Consider the following 25,168-nt stretch of genomic DNA (forward strand, 5'->3'; position numbering starts at 1 on the left):
TGACGTTGTTTATAAATGCAGAACGATCTGCTCACTCCGTAGATTCTCCTACTCCGTCGCGCTGAAGCAATTAAGTGTTGAGGAGCAAGTGTTTTGCAGTGGTGCACGTACTTCATGAAGTCGACCATCTCTGGACTGTTGAGGCCGTCTTCGCAGATGGGAGCCGTCATGTCCATCATGGTCCACAGCATCTCCACGGGGTCCCACTCGTGCGACGCCATCGCCATCCAGTCGACAGACCTCCTCAGGTATCTGTACGCCGGCGATACGTCCACCTCTGTCAGATTTTTTATAGGCTTCTGTAAAGGAGAAGGATAAAACAAAATAAATTTGACTTTCAGTCATTCCTTAAGAATAAAATTATTCAAGGCTGGTTCAGCCTTGTGGAACATGTAGGTAAGGCATACTGGGCAGTTTTACGGGGGGGAGGATTAACGGTTAGCAGTTTTGAAAATATTAGCACTATTTAGGATTACGTGGGCATGATTGTGCGCAATGCTAACGCAGGAAACTTTATGTCACATTACTCACGTGCAGCGTATCTTCGACAAGACAACGATTATCAATTTGACAATACGGGCTGACGTGTGGCAGCATACGTATTTTCTTAAAACAGATCACTGTCGTGAAACGTGGTTAATATTAGGTTGGTGCATAAATTCGCAGCGATTTTGTAATACGATACGTATTGTGACGAGCCAGTTGCTCGGCCACTATTGACCAGACGTTTTCAATTGGTGAGAGATCTGGAGAATGTGCTAGCCAGGGCAGCAGTCGAACATTTGCTGTATCCAGAAAGACCCGTACAGGACCTGCAACATGTGGTCGTGCATTATCCCACTGAAATGTAGGGTTTCGCAGGGATCGAGTGAAGGGTAGAACCACGGGTCGTAACACATCTGAAATGTAACGTCCACTGTTCAAAGTGCCGTCCATGCGAAGAAGAGCTGACCGAGACGTGTAACCAATGGCACCCCATACCATCACGCCGGGTGATACGCCAGTATAGCGATGACGAATACACGCTTCCAATGTGCGTTAACCGCGATGTCGCCAAACACGTCTGCGACCATCATGATGCTGTAAACAGAACCTGGATTCATCCGAAAAAATGACGTTTTGCCATTCGTGCACCCAGGTTCATCGTTGAGTACACCATCGCAGGCGCTAAAGGAGCTGATAGTCCATGCTGGTGCAAACGTCGTCGAACTGTTCGTACAGATGGTTGTTGTCTTGCAAACGTCCCCATCTGTTGACCGAGCGATCGAGACGTGGCTGCACGATCCGCTACAGCCTTGCGGATAAGATGCCTGTCATCTCGACAACTAGTGACACGAGGCCGTTGGTATCCAGCACGGCGTTCCGTTTTACCCTCCTGAACCCACCGATTCCATATTCTGCTAACAGTCATTGGATCTCGATCAACGCGATCAGCAATGTCGCGTTACGATAAATCGCAATCGCAATAGGCCACAATCCGACCTTTATCAAAGTCGGAAACGTGATGGTACGCATTTCTCCTCCTTACACGAGGCATCACAACAACGTTTCACCAGGAAAAGCCGGTCAACTGCTGTTTGTGTATGAGAAATCGGTTGGAAACTTTCCTTAAGTCAGCACGTTGTAGGTGCCGCCACCGGCGCCAACCTTGTGTGAATGCTCTGAAGAGATAATCATTTGCATATCACAGCGTCTTCTTCCTGTCGTTTGAATTTCGCTTCTGTAGCACGTCATCTTCGTGGTGTAGCAATTATAATGGCCAGTAGTGCAGTTCACTGTTACTATTTGACTTTCCATGTTGTCATTTTGTCATTTAGAGATAGTGAGTGGAGCTGTGGTCGTTGGAAAATGATGTGCCAAGTGGGGAAATCGGAACGTTTGTGGCACATTCTTCTGTTTGAGTTCAGTAGAGGGGAAACAGTAGCGGGGGCAAACAGAAATATTTGCACAGTGTATGGATGTAATTACACTGGACAGATCACGGCAAAAAATGGTTTCCTCGTTTCAAGAAAGGTCGATTCGACACTAGTGGCTCCTCAAGTTCAGGAAGACCTTCGGGGTTATATGCAGATCATTTGAATGCATTAATCCACAATGATCAATTTCACTGTACTCGAGAACTGGCAGATGTGATGAACTATGATTACTCTAACAAGGTGTGACATTGGCATGCACTGGAGAAGGTTCAAATATCTATGCTCTAATCCAAAATCACGAAAATCAGTAGGCGGCCGTACGTCCATCACTTCTCGCTCGTCATCAGTTGGCTTGGGAACAACACCGACCATTCCTGCCCTGTATCGTTACTGGTGACGAGAAACGGTGTCTTCATACTAATATCAGGAAGGTAAAGAAAGGAACGGTTAAGACCAAATAAAGCAGCAGCTTCCCTTAATAAGACCTGCACGCACTCACAAAAGATAACGTCATGCATCTGATGGACCAGCGACGGTGTTTGCTTCCCTGAGGTGTAACGATCACTGCTGATATCTATTGTCAACAACTAAGGCGTCCTGCAGACGCAGTCCACGGAGAACATCCAGGAAGACTCCGTGAAGTGATCCTACTCCATGATGACAGCCGCCAACATTCTACTAGACAGACAAAAGAACAATATACAGGAGTTGGGTTGGGAAGTCATTCAACATCCACCTGATCCATCTGATCTTGCGCCCTCAGATTTTCACGTGATTTTCAGCGATTTCTACATTTGCGGAATCGAAAAGTCACCCCAGCGTTAGCAGACTGTTGTATATAGTGAAGAAGGACATCTTATTGAAGGCCAAAGTATGTCTTCTATGTATCTGTTGTTTATTAAATTTATGGAAAAGCGCTACGAACGTATTCAGCACCCCATTATTTTGACAGCTACTTGTCTGGGTAGTGATTACATTTTGAAGGCTTTTGAGGGAAGATTTGCTTGCATTATTTCTGTAAGAAAGTGATTACTGCCTTTCGTCCTAGCCGTCATAATAATTTTGCACTTAACGTTACATCTCTTAAGGAGGATGTAGAGGCTCGATAAACATATTTATTGATTTCGTCTCACAAAGATTATGGCCTTCAGACCCTCTGTTAGATCTAACCAGTGATCATTAAGGAGTCAACATTAAAATTTCTTTAGTACATGAGCAATATGAATTGATGGTAATGATGGTGATAGTAACAATAATAAAAATATACAGTCCTGAATCTATGGAAGTCAAGAAATATCAGCCTTATTAACATTCTGTCATTCAATTTCCTCTTCATATTTAAGTCTATTGTTAGTCAAGACGTCTAACAGGAATATGTGACAGCAGTACAGAAGAATTCATTGTGGAGAGGAGGGTGACTGGTCGGAAGAACAGAGAGAAATTGTGGTGTGTGTACTGTAAGACCGTCGGTACACACACTATCAGATTATTTGACTCGTCGCTCTAACAAAGTAGGCGAGTGTCAGCAATATGTCTCGTGGTCTTATCGTGGCGTGTTTATCTTCTGCCGTTAGGTCAGACGATAGAAATGCCACTTGCACGCTTACAGTAGCAGATTGACGGTGACCAACTTTAAACAGAATTTGATTAATTTTCACACACATTTATTTAAAATAAAAAAAGCATAGAAATTACTTAACTTGTTTCTGGATGCTGCTTACAATTGACAATCTGAAGTCCCTTTGGTCTTGGTACGTTAATCTTATTCTCACATATCTCTGATACTTGACAAACTGTCTATACATTTATCTTCATGGCTACGTACAGGAATATGATAATCTTCTTAGGTGCAGACTGAAACTTGACTATAGACTGGTACAGACTAATGTAGACTGGTACAGACAAATGGAGATTGGTACAGACTGGTGCAGGCAAATGCAGACTGAGTAATTGGCGGTCTGTACATTCGTTATAATAGCTCGCGCTTTCATGTATTACTGCGCGAGTGTGATCCGCGAGGAGAAAAGGTTCTACGTTAGCAGCAATCTCATTGGCGGCGTTACATATTAATACGCAGATCGGCGGAAGCAGAATTTGGTCCGTCTCTAAGTCAGCGCCATCTCGTAGTGTGGAGACGGACGAGCGCTGCGCCTGCGCTGTTGTGCTTAGCGGGGCGCGCTCTAGTGGGAAAGTTGTGTACGTGCTGACTACGCGGAACTATGTACACAATAGAAATAGTAGAATAACATTTGCAGCCGACATGGAAGGAAGGAAATAGAAACTGAAAAGTATGAGAAAAGTTTGGACAGTTTACAATGCGACAGAAATATTGCTTACGTGTTGGACAAACAGAAAACAGCTGGGATACCCGTAGAGGAAACCTACACCGATGATGACAGATGACGCCTTAAAATTTTGGACTAGATTTTCAGCGAAATAAGTTTGGTGAGCGCTGTCAGAGTATACACTGCCTGACAAAAAAACTGAAGTGCCCAGAAGACATGGTTGTATGTCAATGTAATGTTGTGCATGTACACACCATCGGCGGGTATTTAAATGTTTAGTGTTGTAAATTTCTGTGGCAGAACGGCTACCACAGCGCATTAGTATTGACAAACTGCGTATTGGCGTCTCTCTCGGTTTCTTCGGCCGACGTTTGTCACATGATTTTACTGACGTTTCACCAGTGCCCCCGTGAACACGCAGAAGTGGACTCGACTAATATCTGAAGTAGTGCTGGAGTGAATTGACACCATGAATCCTGCAGGGCTGTCCATAAATTCGTAAGAGTACGAGGGATGCAGATCTCTACTGAACAGCGCGTTGCAAGGCATCCCAGATGTACTCAATAATGTTCGTGTCTGGGGAGTTTGGTGGGCATCGGAAGTGTTTAAACTCAGAAGAGTGTTCCTAGAGACACTCTGTAGCAATACTGGGCGTGTGTGATGTCGCATTGTCCTGCTGGAATTACTAAAGTCCGTCGGAATGCACAGTGGACATGAATGGATACAGGTGATCGGACAGGATGATTACGTACGTGTCACATGTCAGAGTCGTATCTAGATATATCAGCGGTCCCGTATCGTTCCAACTGCACACGCCCCACACCATTCAGAGCCACCATCAGCTTAAACAGTCCAACGCTGACATGCAGGGTCCATGGATTCATGAGGTTGTCTCCGTACTCGTACACGTCTATCCGCTCGATACAATTTGAGAGATTCGTCCGACCAGGCAACATGTTCCCAATCAACAACAGTCCAATGTCGGTGTTGACGGGCCCAGGCGAGGCGTAAAGCTTTGTGTCGTGCAGTCATCAAGGGCACACGAGTGCGTTTCGGTTCCGAAAGCCCATATCAATGATGTTTCTTTGACTGATTCGCACGCTGATACCTGTTGATGACCCAGCATTGAAATCTGCAGGACTGCTGTTAAGTTAGACGATTCTCTTCAGTCGTCGTTGGTCCCATTCTTGCACGATCTTTTGCCGGCCACAGCGATGTCGGTGATATGATGTTTTACCGGATTCCTGATATTCGCAGTACGTTTGTGAAATGATAGTAGGGGAAAATCCCCTCTTTATCGCTACCTCAGAAATACTGTGTGCCATCGCTCCTACGTCGACTATACCACCACGTTCATACTCACTTAAATCTTGATAACCTGCCATTGTAGCAGCAGTAACTGATCTACTAACTGCGCCAAACATCTGTTGTCATATATAGGCATTCCCGATCGCAGCGCCATATTGTTCCTGTTTATATATCTCTGTGTTTGAATATGCATACCTATACCAGTTTCTTTGGCGCTTCAGTGTAGTTTCGTTATAAGACCACGCTCTCCGAAAATTGTTAGTTTTCAGTTAAATCATTACCAATTGGACATTATCAATTTACGGTATTCAGTAAATAAATACGTAATGGTCTCCCTTTTGATCGATATTCTAAATAATATAACTTGCCTCTTTATCACTTAGAACCACAGGACGCAGAATAGTAATTTACAGAGACCCCGATGGCACTGATACTTCTTCTGCGAAAGACATAATCTTTAAGGGTTTCTAGGCAAAACAGGTAGAAGAAATACTCACTGAGACATTTCGAGGACGGATTGCCTTAATCTCCGCAAAACTCGGATGGAAAAGCACAGCGAGTTTTACTATACGCCACTTATACCGTCTTCTACGGACCGACTGGTTAAAGTGCGACATTTCTGGAGGTTTGGTACAGGTGAGAGGTTCTTGCATCTGCTTTGGGTGTCGCGACTACTAACTGCGGCAGATACAAGCCGTCCAAAATAAAGATCTCCGATGGATTGTCAACGCACACAGGTTTACAAGAAATGTCGACATTTATCGATAACTAAACATTGACATCTTACATGAGCTTACTACAGAAATTTTGAGACAGTTACACGACAAAAGAGACAACATACGGTAAATCACGTGACAGGTCAGGCATGTAGGCACAGCATTATCCCAAAGCATGAAATCGAATTAAGTATCAATATTTCTCATCGAATGAATATTATTAATGCTAACTTTTAACTAAATGTGGAACATTTATCTCCTCTAAATAATTACACCACTGAAATAGGTTAAAATGGTTCAAATGGCTCTGAGCACTATGGGACTGACATCACAAACATCCATGCCCGAGGCAGGATTCGAACCTGCGACTGTAGTGGCCGCGCAGTTCCAGACTGAAGGGCCTAGAACCGCTCGGCCACACCGGCCGGCCTGAAATCGGTAAAAGGACCTTAGATGGTCCGTAGAAAACCCTTTAAGGTAATAAATAATGACAGCGACCCATCGACCAAACATAAAAAAATTTAATTTAGTGCCGCAAGACACAGCGGTGCGGCTTGACGCCAAAGGAAAAATACAAAGAAAGGAAAGTTTCATTACGACGATGAAAGCTTTGGAATTTTATCTGAGTTTATTGTGGTAAGTTAACTCAGAACGCTTTATCTATCTGATATAAGATTTTGCTGAAGTGCCCTAATACTCGTAACTGCCGGATCAAATGGAATCTGCGTGTCATCTGCAGAACAGATAACCTGTTGTAGAATCTTTTTGTTCAAGAAACAAGTGACTCTACAGATAGGGGACTGATGACCTCAGAAGTTAAGTCCCATAGCGCTCAGAGCCAACCAACTCTAGAGATAATCTTAACAACCTTCCGCTACACTAGTTCATTTAATGACATAAGATTCTGGTAAAGAAATTGCAAGCACAGAGCCCATATAATAGTATTTCAGTTACTGTGTTAGACATGATTATTAGTTCTATATGATGTCTTCTGGTTTTGAAGTTGTGCAAGTTTTTCAGAGCAATGAAACAAGCAGTTGTATTGACCATAGATAGCTTCCACACTGAAAATTATTAGATAACTTTAATGTCCAGAGTTTTATCCATGTGCCGCGTGAGGTAGCCGCGCGGTCTCAGGCATGTTGTCACGGGTCTCCCCCCCTCCCCCCCCCCCCCCCCCACCGTCGGAGGTTCGAATCCTCCCTCGTGCGTGCGTATGTGTGTGTTGTCCTTAGCGTAAGTTAATTTGTTAATTTAAGTTCGATTAAGTAGTGCGTAAGCTTAGGGACCGATGACCACAGCAGTTTGCTACCATAATAGCTTACCACAAATTTCCAATTTTACCCATGTGATCGATATTTTACAGTGGACTACTTTAACCGTGCCTCATTCGAGTCACGTAAAATGTTCAGTAGTGGTTTATTGTTTGAAGTCCACTTACTGTCTACTTAACCGGTGCAGTATTTTAGTGTGAAAATCATGTCGCGTGGTTTATAATCTGATTTTTGTAAGGAGAAAATATTAACTACTATTTCCACGACAGGCTGATCAGTTGGACGCATCATACGTATTTGCTAAGAAATGGTGTCGTAGAGACATTTGATGGCGAAAGGAGTATTCATGGCTAGGCAACGTTGTACGAGTAAATACTCTTTTGCACTGGTTTATTGGCTATGACATACGAAAGTTGCCAGCAGTTATTACATTCAATGTGGTTTTTAAAACGTTATTGTGTTGAGGATCCAGGAACTATCAAAACAGAAAGATACGCGAATGAGCTCGTTATTTTGATGCGTTGTTAGTACTTCAGATTCTGCGTTAAGTTCTGCAACAGTTTTGTGGTTTCCAGTGGAAATAGGGGCTTGCCAGCCCCACGGAATCTGTGAACATTAAAGACGAAACTAATATCCAAACAAACTGGCGTGTGCCGTGACTAAACGTGGTAAAAGTCACCACCACTTAACAAGGCATCAGGACTCATTCTTTCTGCCATGTACTTCTCCGCGTAGTTAATATTTCATCTCCTATGGCCATAATTATATTTTTCTGCGTATGTATACGTAGATAGAATCTGCAGACTAGTCATGATTTTTGAGAGAAGGAGCCAGTTTCAGTCATATAAAGATAACTAAAACAAAAACGTAAAATTAATTGGCTGGTATTGGACAAGTTATGTTGAGGACAAGTTCAACGAATTCCTTGATCGATCGCACCATCCCGGATCGCACCATCACTGTTCAACCACCTTAACAATAGAGGAAATGGATTCAAGGCAAATATTCCGAAAAGTGCTTAGTAAGACAGGCAGACATTTTTATTTTCTATTGATGATACAGAAGGCAGAATGAGCGTACATACTTTGATCGGGTCCGTTGTGATGTACGTCACTTCGTGGCCCCTCTTAGCGAGTTCCAGCACGATAACTCTCAGAGGCAACACGTGACTGATGGCGGGGAACGGCGAAGCGGCCAAGATCTTGGCACACTCCGAACCTCCCACCGCCAGCAGTAAGATCACCAACACGGCGCCATTCATTGTAGAATGCCTGCGAAGAGAAAATAAGATATACGTTAGACATTCCCCAGCGTTTCAGGCCGAAAATACTTCCGTAAACCTACTTTTCCCCCTCACACATTTATATCCGCTTTATATGTGTGGTAAGTAGCAGAAAGATGTTTCACATTGTTACATACCGAAAGAAAGAAATGAAAACACGTCTCACTAAGCTTTTTAAATGAAATGGAAAACTTCCTCAGGGTTTCATATGTCGTGCACACTAATGCCATACGACTGAGCTGACCGGATAATATTGAAGGTGGCATACTGTGATGGTTTAGGTCAGGGACTAGGGACTACGCAAACAACAAAATAATAATGTACTAAAGGTTGAAACCTTCCCGTCTCCTCTATATCTCTTTGGTTGCGCAACTTTCCCTTCTACAGTAACCTATGAAACCTTCCCTTATCATTTCTATCTCTTGCTTAATAATAACAAATGAAATCTTCCCTTTGAAATTAATTCTCTTTCTCAGTAATAATAAGTGCAATCTTCGCATACAAATTTAAATGCTGCTTCTTAAAACTGATTTGCTGATTATTTCGACGAAACGTAGAACGTGTCGTCGTCGTGGCCCTCAGTCGTTACATGCAATAACCCAAAACTGTTCCTTACCTTTTTTTACAGTTACTGGATCGCCATCTGACTGCGACATCGAACTGCGACATGGATATACTTACTCTGTTTTTCTATACTCTATTAGCTGCTGGTGGGCTGTTATACTAAGTGGCTGTATTTATTACCAAAGCTGACGTTATTCTTTTATAGCAAATCTGACGTTATTCTTTAATTAATTTGACAACAATGAAATTTTGCAAAGTTTTACGTTGATGGTTTTTGGGATGGATTATAACCAGTAATGCAATATTGCTGGCAAAAATTAATTATATTCTGAAAACGATTCTTCAAATATTTACTATTGGTAATGAAATGATTTTACAAACGTTCAAATGGGACTTACTTTTTACAATAATCTTACAACTAGCAATGCACAAACATACCTTCAGTAGTCTTGAGTTTCTCAAAAAATTAATTCAATAATATTAGTTCCCGTTATGATAATAGTTAGCTGATGTCTCTGTACATCCGTTTATAATCTCTTGTAAATCATAGCTGGTGGGTGGCAGGCAGACCGCTCCTCTCAACCTCTCGCTTCAGACCTGCTATCGACTCGCTTCACATCTCGCTTACTACTGACTTCCTACGAACGCTAAAGTGCGGTCTCTCCTGCCAACAATGCTTTCTGGTGCAGACAATCCCTGCTACTATTACAAAATGTATCAATGCGCGGTCTTTCCCGCTCTTTTCTTAAAATGTATCCATACGCGGTCTCTCCCGCCCTTTTCAACATTATATCAATGTGCGGTCTCTCCCGCCAACAATACTTTGGTGCAGACATTCCCTGCTACCACAATTATTTCCAAAATGACAAATATTAATTATTCCTACTTAATCCTATTAATAAAATATAAACATCTTTCATAAATTGTGGTTTGACAATAGACAATAGAAGTATACACGTCTTACAAGGTAGCCCCCGTTGCTTTAGAACTGCAACGGGGGTAGTTTTTTTTTCTTTTTTAAAGAACCTCGGTATATTCTGTCTTGTACAGATAATTTCGTCAGGAAAACATATTCACTCACAGTGATGTAATAGACTGTGGTGGATGCTATTTTTCAGTGATTCACAGCCGACAGAAAGGTTCCGTAGAATTCATGGCATACTGCAAAATTTGAGAGTAGGTACACGTGTGCTTCCACATCATGTGTAACCGCCGAACAACATTACCCAATGAACTGCTACAGTGTAGAAAGGAAGGCAGCTGAAAGAAATACTCAATGAATCTAACGTAAATGATACCTTTATTCAAACATAATACTTACATTGCAGTCATCGCGATTTGTGGTTGTCCGCTGGGCATTACTAATGGTGGAACATGGTTATTAATATTGCCTGTGATCACCAAGAACTGCAATGCTTGCTCTGCAACGTGCTTTGATGCTGGCAGCAATATTAGCAAGGAGCTCTTGTGGTAAGGTATTCCATTCCTGCACCAGGGCGGTTGGCAACACTACCGGACAGTCGTTAGTGCATACGGACGTGGTGAGGTATGTCTCCTCAACGCACCCCACACGTACTCGATGAGATCTAAGTCGCGGGAACGGGCAAATCAGTCCATTCGCCGAATATCCTCCCATTTCAAGAGTTCCTCAAACTGCACCGTTCGATGCGGTCGCGTACCGTCATCCAAAAAAAAAAAAAAAAAAAAAAAATGCACCGCTGAAAACACGCCAAGGGGAAAGGATTAATGTGTCGGAATAATGTTGACCGGTGAATGTACCGCGCTCAGAGATTGGAGGTCAGTAAGCCAATGCAGCATTACGCCTCCCTACAGCTTAGCAACAGGAGCACCAAAACGATTGTATTCCTCAAGAGCGAGAAGTAAGAACGCTTAAAGGAACCCAGAAAAATTGTCCATCTTACCAGGATAAATAGCGATGACTTCATTATAAATATTGTCTTTGAATACAAATGCCATTTCTGTTCGTCTCATCGCGTATTTCTTTCAGATGCCTTCTTTACTATAGCGTTACTTGTCAGAGCTGTTTTTGTCCATAAGTTTTGCACACTGGTGTATATTGTCCACCATCACCTTATATGACACACATAAGAAGAATAATTGGCTTACGTATGTTGCTCGATGCCGTCCGGGTAATATTTTGGAGCAAGTCAGATTTTTGTATATCATTGCAGTTTTTCCTTTGCACTGCGGCTTGGACCGCCGCACGTGTCCCAACAACCTGTATTTTCTTCTGGTAATACATTTCCGTAGACTTTTTCCATTTTCTACTTTGTCTTGAATATCCTACAATTGTCTCACATTATAAATGTTTCCAGATCAGATATGGCGCTAATTCAAAAAATTCACACACAGTGCTATTCAGTAATCTGGGATTCTCACGCTGACATCCCAGAGTACCCACTCCCTCAGGGGATAACGTACTGATGACACGAACATGTCTGAAATGAACAGCTGCATCTAGTCAGTGAACGCAAAACAGATAAAATTTTGTTTCTGGAGTACACTGAGCACCTCAGTAGGTGTAATATTATTCCCCTGTTTTTTACCATTTTAATTTCTTTAGGTAAGGTACCCTCACTTGTTGAGTGACATCCATTAGCAGTAGCTACCCCTCTGATGGATTCTATTCCTGCGTACCGATTTCCACCATTCCACAAGATCTAGTATGCATTGCGTATGACTAAGAAGCTGATGTATGTGGTTTGAGTTACCATAAGCGATACCTCTACCTATAATAAGTAGTTTCTCAACTTTTTGAAGGCAGGTTTGTCATGTAATCTGGAGACAAATTAAGAAAATCAACTCTATTACCTGCTTCATAATCAAAAGAGAAGTGGATGCTTATATTCTTTTGGCTGACAGTGGGAAACATAAGTTGGACATCATCCTAAATGCCCGTAACAGTTATGAAGAATGTGTCATCAACATCAAAATTGTAGACTGTTTGTATGGATGGATATCGTTCACGGATAACATGGTAACTGAGACATATTTATGTGATATTCTAGTAATTCTGGCTTCTATCGATACCCCATTGACCTGTTTCTTTACTCTACCATCAAAACAAAATCAGGTCCAGAATCTTCGTTGATCCATTCCAGAAGGTGACGAAATCAGGAGTCTTTGTTGGATTTTACCTTATATTTAAACAGATGTTGATAATCTTACATTTTACTAAGATGGCATCTGTTCTTTCGGACATGTCCCTGTTGACGTATGTCAACTTCTGTAAACAGCTAAGGGTGTTCATTTCATTGTAAAATCTTACACTTGTTTTGTTTGACTCTTCATTCATACAGTTGCGTAATATATGTACATTGGACCGTCAGTATATTACCATCGTATTTCTTCCTTTCAGCGATTTCGTTTAAGTGTAGACATTCTTTGCTCAGTGGATTCGTTCTGAAGGTCAATGAATTGGCACTGTCTCTAGCGTAAGACAAGTAAAGATAAGGACATAAATTTTGTTTATCGATTTGTCGTGTGTTCTAATAATATCTGCACACGCGAGTCTTTTCTACTTGTTGAAGTCAGATACGGAAATTCTGAGTCTGCCACTGGCCTAGTCGGGGTTAGATTCAGCACGGCATGGAGTAACAAATTGAACGTAACGCCTCTGTGCCCCAATTCTATATTTAATGCCGTTGAAAAACCTTCCCTGCTCTTGTGTAAGCACGACACACGCTTTTCGAGTCGCGGTTCGGCAAACAGTTTTAATCTGGTAGGAAGTTTCATATCAGCGCACACTCCGCTGCAGAGTGAAAATCTCATTCTGGAAACATCCCTCAAGCTGTGGCTAAGCCTTTCTTTCTGGAGTGCTAGTTTTGCAAGTTTCGCAGGTGAGCTTCTGTAAAGTTTGGAAGGTAGGAGACGAGGTAGTGGCAGAAGTAAAACTGTGAGCATAGGGCGTAGGTCGTGCTTGGGTAGCTCAGTTGATAGAGCACTAGCGAAGTCCTTTCTCATTTCAGGGGTACATTCGGCTCTTGCTTCACTTTAACAGGTGATAAGGCGCGAAAGCATCTAACAGGAGCTCTAGGATCGAGAGGTTAATCGGCGAGTTGATTGCCCTACCCATTCCGCTAACTTAAAGCCTTTTCGGCATATGTGGGATGCGTGGGGGAGACATATCGCAGAGCATCCACGTGCACCAACGACCATGAGCAGCTCTTAAGTGCTCAGGTGGAGGAAGGAACGCTCTACCACAAGAACTCCTTACCAACAGTTGCAGAGCACGCACTACTGTTCGTCGTGATCAGAGTATTAACGACAATGGCCCGCCGTTTAGAACGTGCAGGGGACCATCATGGACCGCCGTGGCTTGAACGGAATTATTATCTTTGGATAAAACTGTCATTTGTGTTTGCCTCATTCTGTATTTCTTTCAGTTACCTTCTGCACTATACTTCATTGGTTCTCTTTACGTATGCTCCAAGTTCTATCGAGCTACGTTACTTGACAACGATACGTCATGCGTCTCGTCCAAGTTGTGCTGACAAGTGTATATGACGTATGCACTACGTCTCTTTAACATCCTGTCAACTCTAAAAGTGCCCACCCCACCTCCCTCGGTCTGGGCTCCCTTCCGCTCTACTCCTCTCCACCCACATCCTAAGCCTTGGTCCGGAACGGCATCCCTCTTCACTCTCCCGAATTCCTCCTCTTATGATTCGCCCACACAAACATCCTCTTAGGCACTAACACCAACTGCTACATTCCCACGATACCCCTCTTCCTGGTACTCTAGGCCCTCTCATCACTTCACTCATCTATGTATTTGTTTCAGTCAGTCAACACATTCGCTTTTTACTTTTTTAAATTATGCAAATGTTTTTATCTTTTGTGAAACATTCAATATTTTAATTAATCACCAAATACGCCCTTTATATTTTAAATCATGCAACTGAATCTATGTCTTTTCATTACGTCGAACATTCATTTTGTGAACTGCCATGTCCAATTTTATAATATATTTAAGAAATTTTGCCGTCACACGACTGAAGAGCGGTGACTTCTATCCGCTGGCAGCCCATCCCCTGCCCATAAAGGGCGAGAGGAATGAAATGGCAATAAAGAAAAAAATCTCTTTAGCCTACCGCGATAGGCTATTGGTTTAATGTTTCTGAAGCAATGCTAGTTTCTGTATTCTCGAATAAACGTTTCCAGCAATTTGCTCCATAGCGCCGCTACTAACCTTGCCTCACAAGTGAGGTTACTTTGTGGAAGCCCACACATTGTCGGTACGAATGCTCAGACACGTGCACTTAGCACAGGTTTCTGTAACTGAAAATCGATCACGCCTCAGGTAGTTTGACTAGTCCGGAAACATAGGCGAATTTGCGATAGAGGCGATGAAGTATTGTTGCACGAAGTGCGTGATGATGGGTGCTTATCAACTTCGCTGTTACGTTTGTTGTCTTCTTGAGGCACAAAGAGCAGAAGCATGTGGTGTATAAGGAGCAGGCGGAAAACTATTACAATTTCCTTCAAGGGAAACCTGTGCAAGCCTTCTAGAAAAATAAAATATTTTTAGTCATATACATAACTATTGGTGTTATGCTAATACACCTCCGTAGACGTAACTGGTTAGAATCCTGGTGTTACAAAATATTTTCATCGCCTTAGTTTCATTGGCTGCAGGAATAGAAATGACGTTGTAAAATTGCTGATCACAAGTTCTTGCATCGATTAACTTCCACAGCTGTCCGCAACACAAGATACCTCTCGCTGAAACTGAAAGAAGTGATTGTGGGTCTACTAACGATTACATTGACATAGGGAATCAGTGGTCAGAAGTGTTACGGACATCAACAGCGTACGCAGCATAACAACGTAGCTCACAGTAATTGTTAAAACGGACGACCGCCAGTCTCAACTACTCGGTGTTCCTACTAGCTGTAATGCCACAGTTCTTGGGGAATGTACCCCTTCTTGACACCGAAAGCTTGTGGTTTCCTCGCGACGGTGCACCGGCCCACCTCAATGTAAATGTCTGGGAGCACCTGAATAACACGTATTCTCATTGTTGATTGGAAGGGGAGATGCTGTCCCATGGTTAGCGCGATCACCCGATCTCACAACTCTGGTGTTACGTCAAGACTTTGGTGTATGAAACTCATGTACAAACAGATGAAGATCAGCTTACTAGTGTCCAAGCTGCCTATCTCCCGGTACAACAGACGCCAGGGATCTTTGAGAGAGTGTGATAGTATTCCATGCGCCGTTTCCATGCATGTGTTGAGACTGGCGGTCGTTACTTTAAAAAAATCACTGTGAGTTACGTGTTGTTATGCAGTGTACGATGTGGATGTCTATGGCACAGCTAACATGTATTTCCGACCACTCATTCCGCATCTCAATATAATCGTTTGACGGCCCACTGTCACATATTTCAATTTGATACAAAAGGTATGATAAACTCTACATACCATATTGTTTATGTATTTATTTCCTGAGTCTGGGAAAAAAATCTGCAACTGTCAGGACTTCCAGCGAATTCAGACATGTTCTAGAGGAGCTTAGGTCTTTCGGAACTGGCTATCCAAATCTTTTACAAGAAAAACGAGTATATGGACTCTCTCCCACGACGAAATGTGGCAACATCACAAAGGTTAAACACTTAAGTACTTAGGTAAAATTATCGGAAATGCTGTCCGTGACAGGATGTCCAATAAAATTCCTTTTCAAAAATTGCATAAAGCCTACACAAACAAATGGAATCCCAGTAACTGGAAATTTCGTTCCACCCAAACCAAATTTTGCTACTAGCTGATTGCTGTTCTCCCACAAGCTCTCTACGCAGTTGAGGAGCCGTAATTATCCATCAGTACTAATTATAGCTAGGAAATGGTGTGACGGGTGTCGAGCAAAATATTTGGACCTATATTCTAACACGGTATTCGGTTGATCAAACTATCAAAAATACTGCGTCGACTGACGGAAAAATTTAGCTCCATGGAACGGAAAACGCATGTTAAATTTTAGAGACAAGTACTACGAACAGATAACTCATAATCAAGAAAGTATTCTGCATCATAAACGAGACGTGAAATATTAATGTACAACAGATAGCCGATAAATGGAATGATCACAGGGAAGTTGCTCTTAACCCATTGGCGTATACGCTGGCTACATACCGGCGGAAGATCGACTTCAATGAATTCACTTCCAGCTCCTATAACACAAAGAAATTTGTCGTGAACTACAGACTAAACGTCACTTATGTTGCAGCTATCGCACTTAATTTATTTCTTAACATTACTCTTTAAATTGTGCCATTACATGTGGTCAAGGAACACGTCGTGTGTTGTGCAATACTCGAGGCCATTTGCACTCAGGTGCGAGATCCATGCCTTCCCTCGTACCTATACCGTGGCTGCTAATTGGACAGACACCGACCGGCCGCGACATCGCCACTTCACGACACGCGGAGAGCACGTGACAAAGTTACCAACAGGCTCTTCGGATGCTGACGCGCTGCCTTCCTACGTGTTGAAAAGTGATGACAAAGCCTTCTGACGTACACATGCTGACGTTTTCACTGCGTACCGTAACTACAGGTGCTCTCTCTAGTGGAAGTTACAGCTACTTCGGTTACGCAGTAGAGTGACTTCATATTCCTTCTTGCAATTTTTTTATACTGTCGTAAAACGGGAAGTGAATCTAAAAATTACATACAGCGACGATCAGAGCTGTACTGCTTATGGTAAAGCGAGCGACTCGGTTACATCCACACATTAGGAATTAATGATTTCAGCGAAACTTGGTACACATAGACGTTATTGTCATCATGGGGGTAAAAACCATCTACTTATCCTAGTTCGGAAAGTATCGTGCCATAAACAAAGATTTGTGTGAAAAACTACCGCATTGCGTACGACGTTTAAATTCATTACATCTTCGTAAAATATTTCGGGCACAGTACCCACACATGCCGGTTAATGCAGCTGTACAAGTACACTACTGCCCATTAAAATTGCTACACCAAGAAGAAATGCAGGTGATAAACGGGTATTCATTGGACAAATATATTAAACTAGAACTGACATGTGATTACACTTTCACGCAGTCTGGGTGCATAGATCCTGAGAAATCAGTACCCAGAACAACCACCTCTCGCCGTAACAACGGCCTTGATACGCCTGGGCAGTGAGTCAAACAGCTTGGATGGCGTGTACAGTTACAGCTGCCCATGCAGCTTCAACGCGATACCACAGTTACTAGTGGCTGCCGTATTGTGACGAGCCAGTTGCTCGGTCACCATTGGCCAGACGTTTTCAATTGGTGAGAGATCTGGAGAATGTGTTGACCAGAGCAACAGTCGAACTTTTTCTGTATCCAGAAAGGCCCGTACAGGACCTGCAACATGCGGTCGTGCATTATCCTGCAGAAATGTGGGGTTTCGCAGGGATCGAATGAAGGGTACAGCCACGGGTCGTAACACATCGGAAATTTAACGTCCATTGTTCAAAGTGCCACCAGTGCGAACAAGGGGTGACCGAGACGTGTAACCAATGGCACCCCATACCATCACGCTGGGTGATACGCAAGATCGGCGATGACGAATACACGCTTCCAATGTGCGTTCACCGTGATGTCGCCAAACTCGGATACGACCATCATGATGCTGTAAACAGAACCTGGATTCATCCGAAAAAGTGACGTTTTGCCATTCGTGCACCCAGGTTCGTCGTTGAGTACACCATCGCAGGCGCTCCTGTCTGTGATGCAGCGTCAAGGGTAACCGCAGCCACGGTCTCCGAGCTGATAGTCCATGCTGCTGCAAACGTCACCGAATTGTTCGTGCAGATGGTTGTTGTCTTGCAAACGTCCCTATCAGTTGACTCAGGGATCGAGACGTGGCTGCACGATCCGTTACAGCCATGCGGATAAGATGCCTGTCCTCTCGACTGCTAGTGATACGAGGCAGTTGGGATCCAGCAAGGCGTTCCGTATTATCCACCTGAACCCAGCGATTCCATATTCTGCTAACAATCATTGGATCTTTACCAACGCGAGCAGCAATGTCGCGATACGATAAACCGCAATCACGATAGGCTACAATCCGACCTTTATCAAAGTCAGAACAACCGTGTTGGTACGCATTTCTCCTCCTTACACGAGGCATCACAACAACGTTTCACCAGGCAACGCTGGTCAAGTGCTGTTTGTGTATGAGAAATCGGTTGGAAACTTTCTTCATGTCAGCACCTTGTAGGTATCGCCACCGGCACCAACCTTGTGTGAATGCTCTGAAAAGCTAATCATTTGCATATCACAGCATCTTCTTCCTGTCGGTTAAATTCGCGTCTGTAGCACGTCATCTTCGTGGTGTAGCAATTTTCATGGCCAGTAGTGCAATTTATTACTGTTACCATAATTTCGTTCCTCTTTTATTGTTTCATAATAACGGAAGAGAAATCTTCCATCTTTTAAAGCAAATGCAGTAATTCATTGCTACGTCATTAAGTACAATTCCAGACTAGGTTTGGTGACATTCTGCAATACGACGGAATACTACCGTGCAGATCAGGTGTGGACTAGCCTTGCATACTTCATGTACACGTATACCTGAAGCCACAACACATGGTAACAGGCACACAGTTGTCTCAGGAGTGCTGTACCAATTCTAATGCCACGTGCTTGTTGCTCGTTTCTATCAGCATTGTTATTAAAATAGCCCTGAACGCTTTTCCCATTTATGTAATAGCGAAATACAGGGTGTTTCAAAAATGACCGGTATATTTGAAACGGCAATAAAAACTAAACGAGCAGCGATAGAAATACACCGTTTGTTGCAATATGCTTGGGACAACAGTACATTTTCAGGCGGACAAACTTTCGAAATTACAGTAGTTACAATTTTCAACAACAGATGGCGCTGCAAGTGATGTGAAAGATATAGAAGACAACGCAGTCTGTGGGTGCGCCATTCTGTACGTCGTCTTTCTGCTGTAAGCGTGTGCTGTTCACAACGTGCAAGTGTGCTGTAGTCAACATGGTTTATTCCTTAGAACAGAGGATTTTTCTGGTGTTGGAATTCCACCGCCTAGAACACAGTGTTGTTGCAACAAGACGAAGTTTTCAACGGAGGTTTAATGTAACCAAAGGACCGAAAAGCGATACAATAAAGGATCTGTTTGAAAAATTTCAACGGACTGGGAACGTGACGGATGAACGTGCTGGAAAGGTAGGGCGACCGCGTACGGCAACCACAGAGGGCAACGCGCAGCTAGTGCAGCAGGTGATCCAACAGCGGCCTCGGGTTTCCGTTCGCCGTGTTGCAGCTGCGGTCCAAATGACGCCAACGTCCACGTATCGTCTCATGCGCCAGAGTTTACACCTCTATCCATACAAAATTCAAACGCAGCAACCCCTCAGCGCCGCTACCATTGCTGCATGAGAGACAGTCGCTAACGATATAGTGCACAGGATTGATGACGGCGATATGCATGTGGGCAGCATTTGGTTTACTGACGAAGCTTATTTTTACCTGGACGGCTTCGTCAATAAACAGAACTGGCGCATATGGGGAACCGAAAAGCCCCATGTTGCAGTCCCATCGTCCCTGCATCCTCAAAAAGTACTGGTCTGGGCCGCCATTTCTTCCAAAGGAATTATTGGCCCATTTTTCAGATCCGAAACGATTACTGCATCACGCTATCTGGACATTCTTCGTGAATTTGTGGCGGTACAAACTGCCTTAGACGACACTGCGAATACCTCGTGGTTTATGCAAGATGGTGCCCGGCCACATCGCACGGCCGACGTCTTTAATTTCCTGAATGAATATTTCGATGATCGTGTGATTGCTTTGGGCTATCCGAAACATACAGGAGGCGGCGTGGATTGGCCTCCATATTCGCCAGACATGAACCCCTGTGACTTCTTTCTGTGGGGACACTTGAAAGACCAGGTGTACCGCCAGAATCCAGAAACAATTGAACAGCTGAAGCAGTACATCTCATCTGCATGTGAAGCCATTCCGCCAGACACGTTGTCAAAGGTTTCGGGTAATTTCATTCAGAGACTACGCCATATTATTGCTACGCATGGTGGATATGTGGAAAATATCGTACTATAGAGTTTTCCAGACCGCAGTGCCATCTGTTGTTGAAAATTGTAACTACTAAAATTTCGAAAGTTTGTCTGCCTGAAAATGTACTGTTGTCCCAAGCATATTGCAACAAACGGTGTATTTCTATCGCTGCTCGTTTAGTTTTTATTGCCGTTTCAAATATACCGGTCATTTTTGAAACACCCTGTATTTCAAACCAATGCAAATTTTACAAATTAATGTTACTCTTTTTTTTTTTTTTGTTTTTTTTTTTTTTTTTAAAAGGGTTTCTATAGAAACGAAAAATTTTAGCACTGCTGCTAGAGCCAATTGATATTTCGGTTTTCTTACTCAGTTATCAGTAAAAAAATAAAAAGAATACCTGTTCTAAGCGACACCAAACAAACACCAAAAACTACCGGTTATTCAGAACTAAAATAGCGGTGTCTGTTTTAACTCGTCGATTTCCTCTGACAATCGTCTGCACAAAAGTGTTCTGTCACATTTGATCTTAACAGTGATCACACGGTATTCGTCTAACTACGTATGTTCTGTCTATAACACTAATTTCCTGTCAGTACCTGTATACTTTACGTAAGTATGAGCTGGTTCTATGGTGTGCGATAAAGACCAATAAATTCATTTTAAAATAATGATGTCAATGGATGTCAAGACTACTGTGAGTTGTACAGATTGTCACTGGAGATGAAATCGGGACAGGCCGAATCAAAGTAGCGAAAAGAGAGATTAGACTCTAAAATAAAAAAAAAATAAAAAAAATAGAAGCAGGGTCAAGTAGACCACCGTGAAAGGAGTATATTGGGGCACAAATGTATGTGGCACTAGAATAAGATAAGAATATTAATAAATTAAAATGAAACTAGTATACTATAAACGATGAATGTCTCTGATAGTCTCGATAATGCGATCGCTGACTGCGCGCGACCGCAGAGCCAAAGATTGTACTGTTTTGTTGGAATAAGAGAGCTCTGGGCGCACAGTCGTAGGTAGCTGTCTGTGAGGGAAAGACGATGGTGTAGGCAGTCTCTGTGGTGTGCTGTGTGAAGCCACCAAGAGTTAGATTAATGTAGGTATGTCAGTATTGTTGAACATGGAAGGAGAAGTCTTCATGGAAGTAAGGTAAAGATTTAAATAATTATGATTTCTGTTTTTGTCAACGCGTAGGTATAGATGAGTTGGCTGATAATTTGTAATGTTTGAGTAACACCAGAATGTACGCAAATTGTTTTGAGAAAAAGACTAGTTAGATATTTAATTTTTGTAATGCTTTTAAGATTTGTTAACAGAGCTATGTGTAATTTCATGATTTGAATTTATGTTGGATTAATGAAGTTAGATAACACTTGCTGTATAAATCTCATTGTTTGTGAATCATTTGTGAGTGATGTAGCTTCAATTGTCAGATGTTTTAGAACAGCCAAACTTCAATATAACTTTGCTAAAAAAAATCTGAGAGAGAGTAATTCACCATAATCAGTACCGCCTCCCAGTCCAGGTCATATACATTTTAAAAAAGTGTAATTTCCTTAAATGTTCTCGTTTACCAGCCAAATGAATTTCATGTGCATTTCAAGTATTGTGGCTAGCATTGCACAGTGCTGAGCATATTTTTTATGAGAGACCAGAATGTATCGCGTTACTCCGTTGCTGCTTTAGAGGTATGACAATTTAATTTTTTTGCTATATGCACAGGGACCAAAGTTCTGAGCAGGGCCAGATGATTCAGTGCGTAAGGGGCTGAATTTGTTTTGTAGTGACTGTATTTCGTTATTAGTATTGGGAGTTGCATGACCCAATCGATTCGTGTACAGTTTTGCTAACAGTAACACAGAATAAACACACCACTTGCAGTTACAACACTCTACACGATAATTCGAGTTCTGTATCCATTCCACAGATCAAACGTTATTCAACGCAATCTTTTCTTATAATTTCATTAAAAAAAAAAACGTTACAACCGTCAAGGAACTTACATTATTTCCCTGCTGAAACCAGGAAATGTCCTACACTTTAACTAATGCAACAAACGAATCTTACACTGTTCCATCGAATAAAAATTACTGGAACGATTGATTCTAAACAGAAAAGTACCGTATACTCAAGCTATTTCTCTCTGCTGAACAACCTGTATTCCACGCGAATCGTCACAGCTGTGACCAGGTCCCCCTCCTCAATCTCCTATTTGGAAACTGCCTCTGAAAAAGATGAAAAAATATTACTGTGCTCCTAACCGTGCCCTCCCTGGACTGTTTCCTTAATCAAGGGCTGTTCCAAATGTGCTCCGACCTTATCCAAGTCCTCATATTTACCAAAAATCCACCGCAAAGTTCAGTTCTCTCTCCTACACTATTCAGACAATATACCCACGACGTCTCGGTAATTTATGTACCTCGCCCATTTGTTTTGTGACTGAACGGACAAAAATCCTAGATTCAGAAAATGTTGTGGCAGAAAATCCACACGTAATGCATAATTTTGTGCTCAATCCGAACACACTGAAAACAGAAATTGCAATATTTCTCCTGTGTGACGAAAAAGCACGCTACTGACTGCAGATGATGTTCAGATCGATGCATTACAGTGTAACACAACTCCAAAGACCCTGGGGCTCACTTAGGACAGCACACTGATCTACCGACGCCATCTTTTGAAAAGAGGGATAAAAGGGAAAAAGCGATGACAATTTATTGCAAAGGCTCAGTCGAGCTTGTTGGGGAGCTGACGCAAACACTCTGATGACAACAAAACTGTCATGGGTTTATTCGTCATCTGAGGTGTATTCAGCTGTAGTTCTCAACAGTTCCCACACCCACAACAGTTCAACTTTGATAACCCATGCATATTTTATCTGCTACGCTTCTGCATACACTTATCCAGAGACTCCCTGTGATAAACAACATCATTCTAATTCACGTAAGAAAACAGCAAATTCAAACTAGATTTTGAATAAGAACGCAGAAAAACGAATCTCCCCACCTACACGATAAAGTTCAACAATCTTACTCGTTAACCATTGTGGAGCCTGTTAGGCAGTGCTTTCGATCCAGAGGATGCCTGGAAATTGCAGTAGTCACCTTCTCTCCAACAATATTTCTTGTGAGTTGAAAACCGTATCGGAAAACTTCCTCGTGCTGCCGTGTATAAACTCACCCGTATCAGGTGTGGAATAGGCCCTTTCGCCGGATTTGACAACTTGTTGACGATGCATTCCTACCGTTTCATTTTTTTCCAAAGATTGCAAACTCCTCAAAGTCCCCACGAAAGGCACAAGCCTGGGCTTGAATACCGTTCATTTTATGTCTTGTTCATCTATCCCATTTGCTATCCTGTATGTAGTATGTATTCGAACAGTACCTATTTCTTCCTACTGATTTGTCACATTCAAACATTTCTAGCTTCTGTATCAAATAATCATCCAGTAGAGTGAACAGCCCCTTTCTTTTGTAGTTATCTTTTGTAGTTTCATCCCTGTGCGCTGGTGATTTTCTATTTTTAGATGCTCACCATATGCGGAGTTGGTACATTCACTCTTCAATACGTTCTTTGTACCTGATATTAATATTTCTTGCAGTCATCCCAATGTGTTTAGAGTTGCAGCTATTACATGTCAATTCATATATTTATATACAAACATATAACAGTAACATACAATGCACATTCACGCTGGGAAACACATTCGTTAGCACAAAAAGGCACACTATAACATTCCACAACTACAGCACACACAAATTAATAGCGCCTTCGGAACACAATTTAATGCAGTCTTCAATACAGATAGCAAAATACGAAAGATAAATTCAACAGTTAAGAAGTGTATGACTCACATGCTATAGTTACAACTTCAAATACGTACGGATGACTGTAAGAAATTTAATTTCGGGTACAATGAACATGTAAGGGCACTCAAGACTGAATGTACCCACTCCACATATACAGAATATCTAAGGAAAGAAAATCTCTATCACTCTAGGATTAAAAAATACATAGCAGTCTTATGCCTGAACAATAAACGGAACGGAACGCACGCTCTGAAGGAATAATATTTCAGGCAGAAGGTCAGAAATAAAACTGAATATATCGTTAATGAGGAAAAGAGGAATAACATAAGAAGAATATGCGAATTGTTGTGATGTTTGAAATTTTCCCGGCGTACTGTTTGTTCCATAAAAACACGGGAGAACTGCCGCAAGTCAGTAACATCTTGCCACGATATTTCGGCACAAAGTCTTTTGGCCATCTTCAGGTGAGTACAGCTGGAGAAGTACTGGCGAATACGCGCTGAGCTCTGCTATTTAAAGCCAAAGGGGACTGCATTGCGCATGCGCTGCGCATGTACTGTTTAGCGTGCGCGTTCACAACTCCGTGCGCTGCGCCTGGCGCACTCCGCGGTGAAAACTTGGCATTTCGATATCGGATCGATCTTCATCTTTATACCGATAACTACGTTGACTACGAAGTTTCTCTACAATGGGATTCCAAGCGGAACTTAACTGGTAACTGCTATCTCTATTGATAAGAGTCACGCTGTCTGACAATTTTGTTTCTATGGATTGATTTATAATTGAACTCCAGAAATTTGATGTTTGAGCCACAAATTTTGTATCATTGTAATTCACAGAATGGTCAGTAGAAATGCAATGCTCAGCGATTGCGGACTTGGTGGGTTGGAGAAGGCGAGTATGCCGCTGGTGTTCCACAATACGTTCCTGTAACGTTCTTGTTGTCTTC

The 25,168-nt window shown here is 42.4% G+C and overlaps 1 protein-coding gene across 1 annotated transcript in view; it reads right to left on the reverse strand.

Annotated features, from left to right (window-relative positions):
- The window catches only part of LOC124788417 (UDP-glucosyltransferase 2-like), a 56,656-nt gene that overhangs the window by 14,371 nt on the left and 17,117 nt on the right, over nucleotides 1-25,168 (reverse strand). Inside the window, exons 2-3 of the mRNA XM_047255682.1 lie at nucleotides 8,584-8,770; nucleotides 112-299 (exon numbers count right to left, since the gene is read on the reverse strand). Coding sequence (XP_047111638.1) covers nucleotides 112-299; nucleotides 8,584-8,770 — 375 coding nt within the window. The remainder of the gene's footprint in view (nucleotides 1-111; nucleotides 300-8,583; nucleotides 8,771-25,168) is intronic.

This window comes from Schistocerca piceifrons, chromosome 3 (genome assembly GCF_021461385.2).
Source record: "Schistocerca piceifrons isolate TAMUIC-IGC-003096 chromosome 3, iqSchPice1.1, whole genome shotgun sequence".
NCBI classification, from domain to species: domain Eukaryota; kingdom Metazoa; phylum Arthropoda; class Insecta; order Orthoptera; family Acrididae; genus Schistocerca; species Schistocerca piceifrons.